The sequence below is a fragment of the Engraulis encrasicolus genome, chromosome 15 (assembly GCF_034702125.1).
Source record: "Engraulis encrasicolus isolate BLACKSEA-1 chromosome 15, IST_EnEncr_1.0, whole genome shotgun sequence".
In the NCBI taxonomy this organism is placed as follows: domain Eukaryota; kingdom Metazoa; phylum Chordata; class Actinopteri; order Clupeiformes; family Engraulidae; genus Engraulis; species Engraulis encrasicolus.
The window spans coordinates 3,662,501-3,665,000 of NC_085871.1; the positions used below are offsets into that span (position 1 = coordinate 3,662,501).

Genomic DNA, 2,500 nt, shown 5'->3' on the forward strand with positions numbered 1-2,500 from the left:
TTACGTCTGTTACACACACGCACACACGCACAGGCACACGCACACAGACACACACACACATACACACACACACACGCACACATGCACGCACGCACACACACACACACACGTACACACACACACACGCACACGCACACGCACACGCACACACACACATGCAAAAGACAGGCCATCAATGATGAATTACAGTATATATACTGTATACACCCATAGCTACATGTTCAACACACACTCAATTCACACATGACTTGAGACTGGAGCACATCACGGTGTTAGGGGTGGGTATTGGCAAAGGGTTCACGATTCAATGTGCATCACAATACACATGCCACGATGCAATTCTATCATAATGCATTGCAATTCATGTACTGTTGCAATGCATTGTGATATTTACTTCAGTAAATGTGTAACAATACAGCTTATTGGCCATTTGCTGTGTAGCATTCATAAGCCAGGTCATTTCATTTTAGCCTCAGGGAAGCATTTTAGCATAAGGGAGAGCGCTTTCTCCACAACAGAAACACTAGTCTCTACTCAACAAAATGAACCAGTGGCATATGGAATTTTATCGTTATTAAATAATTGATTGTCATTAATCGATGCAGTATATCGGGAAAACAAATATTGCGATAGCTTGTCATGAATCGATGCAGTATATCGGGAAAACAAATATTGCGATAGCTTGTCATGAATCGATGCAGTATAGTGAAAGTATCACAACGATTTGTTACACACCCCAACACGGCATGAGTAACATTTCTTTACAAGCTCTAACAGACATTTCCACACAAGGTTGCATGTTTCCACACAGACACTGTCAAACTCTAGGCTCCTACTCCCTGTTTCCCTCTTTGCTTGCTCTCCAGCACATGTACTGTCTTTCCCTCGCTGTCTCTATCACAGACACAGACACACACACAGACACAGACACATACACATAGACAAAACTTTGCACACAGACACACTTTTGCATAATTTAATAACCTCTTTCAAAGCGGCAAAGCTGGACAAGAACTACTTTCCAAAGTGCATGTCTGAGAAAAAATGTCGTACCGTCCTTGAAAACAAGTTGTCCTTCACAGAGAAAGAACACGCAGAGAATAAAAAATGTACGTGGCGAATAAGGACACAGTGCTATGTGTCTCCGGTTTTAACATTACAATTTCCAAGCACGGCTAAAAAGCTCAGAATTCAGGGTCTCTCAGAGCTTTCTGTCTGGGAGAAAAAAAAACTTAAACACCTTTGTGCAACTGAGTGAGAGAAGTTTGCTGTAACCCTCCACAGAAGGCAAGCTGCTGGTTATTTCCTAACCAACCTCAGCTTGCATATACAGTCCCAAGAAAAAGTTTGTACACCCTTTGAAATTTCTTACATTTCTGTCAAAATTGGTCATAAAGCATGATCTGATCTTCCCGGAAATCACAAGAAGGAACAACCAGAGTCTGCTTTAACTAATTCAACCCAAGCATTTACAAGTTTACTTATTTTCATTGGCCATAAGATGTAAACATTCACAGGACAGAAAGGCATAAGTAAGTACACCCTTGCATTCAATAGGTTTTAACCCTAAGTTTGTCGCAATAACCTCAACCAGATGTTTCCTGTAGTTGCAGATCAGATTAACAAAACAATCTGGATGTATCTTGACTCCCTCTTCTTTAGAAAACTGCCCTTCTGCAGCAAGGTTTCTGGGATAACTGGAGTGAATAGCTTTCTTGACTTCATGCCATATCATCTCAAATGTTTTTTGTCAGAGCTTTGACTGGGCTATTCCAGAATGTGTATTTCATTGTTATGAAGCAATTCAAAAGTCAATTGCCTCTAAAATATGGGTTGTTGTCCCATTTCAGCACCCATCCTCCTGTGTGCCTCAACTGTGTGACAGACTACCTCACATTTTTTCTGTAAAATATCTCAATGAACTTCTGAGTTCATTGTTCCACTAATAATAGCAAACTGACAAGGGCCTGAGGCACCAAGGTAGCCGCATATAATGATTCTCCCGCCACCATACTCAAAGGTGGAGATGATGTTTTGGTGAAGGTGTGATTCTCCACTTGTCCTCCAAACATGATACTATGTGTTCCCCTGAAAAAAATCAACTTTGGTTTCAATGCAGTAATTTTATGAAACATATAAATGCTTTTACGAAAACCTCAAAGGTGCAGCAATATTTTTTTGGACAGAAACCCCATTAATTTTAGATTGGCAGAATGAACCCCATTTTTAGTTATTCTTGGTTACATCTCCACTTCTGAGTATGGTGGCGGGAGCATCATTATATGCGGCTACCTTGCTGCCTCAGGCCTTTGAAAGTTTGCTATTATCAGTGGAGCAATGAACTCAAGTTTATTGTGATATTTTACAGAAAAAACGTGAGGAAGTCTGTCACACAGTTGAAGCACATAAGAGGATAGGTGCTGAAATGTGACAACAACCCATACTTTAGAAGCAAATCTAAATTAGAATGCCTTCATAACAATGAAATACACATTCTGGA

General features: G+C 40.4%; 1 protein-coding gene across 1 annotated transcript in view; it reads right to left on the reverse strand.

Annotated features, from left to right (window-relative positions):
• LOC134463641 (xylosyl- and glucuronyltransferase LARGE1) overlaps nucleotides 1-2,500 on the reverse strand; it is a 178,553-nt gene that overhangs the window by 72,502 nt on the left and 103,551 nt on the right. Inside the window, exon 5 of the mRNA XM_063216828.1 lies at nucleotides 1-6. This exon is cut by the window's left edge and continues 118 nt beyond it. Within this exon, the coding sequence (XP_063072898.1) occupies nucleotides 1-6 (6 nt within the window). The remainder of the gene's footprint in view (nucleotides 7-2,500) is intronic.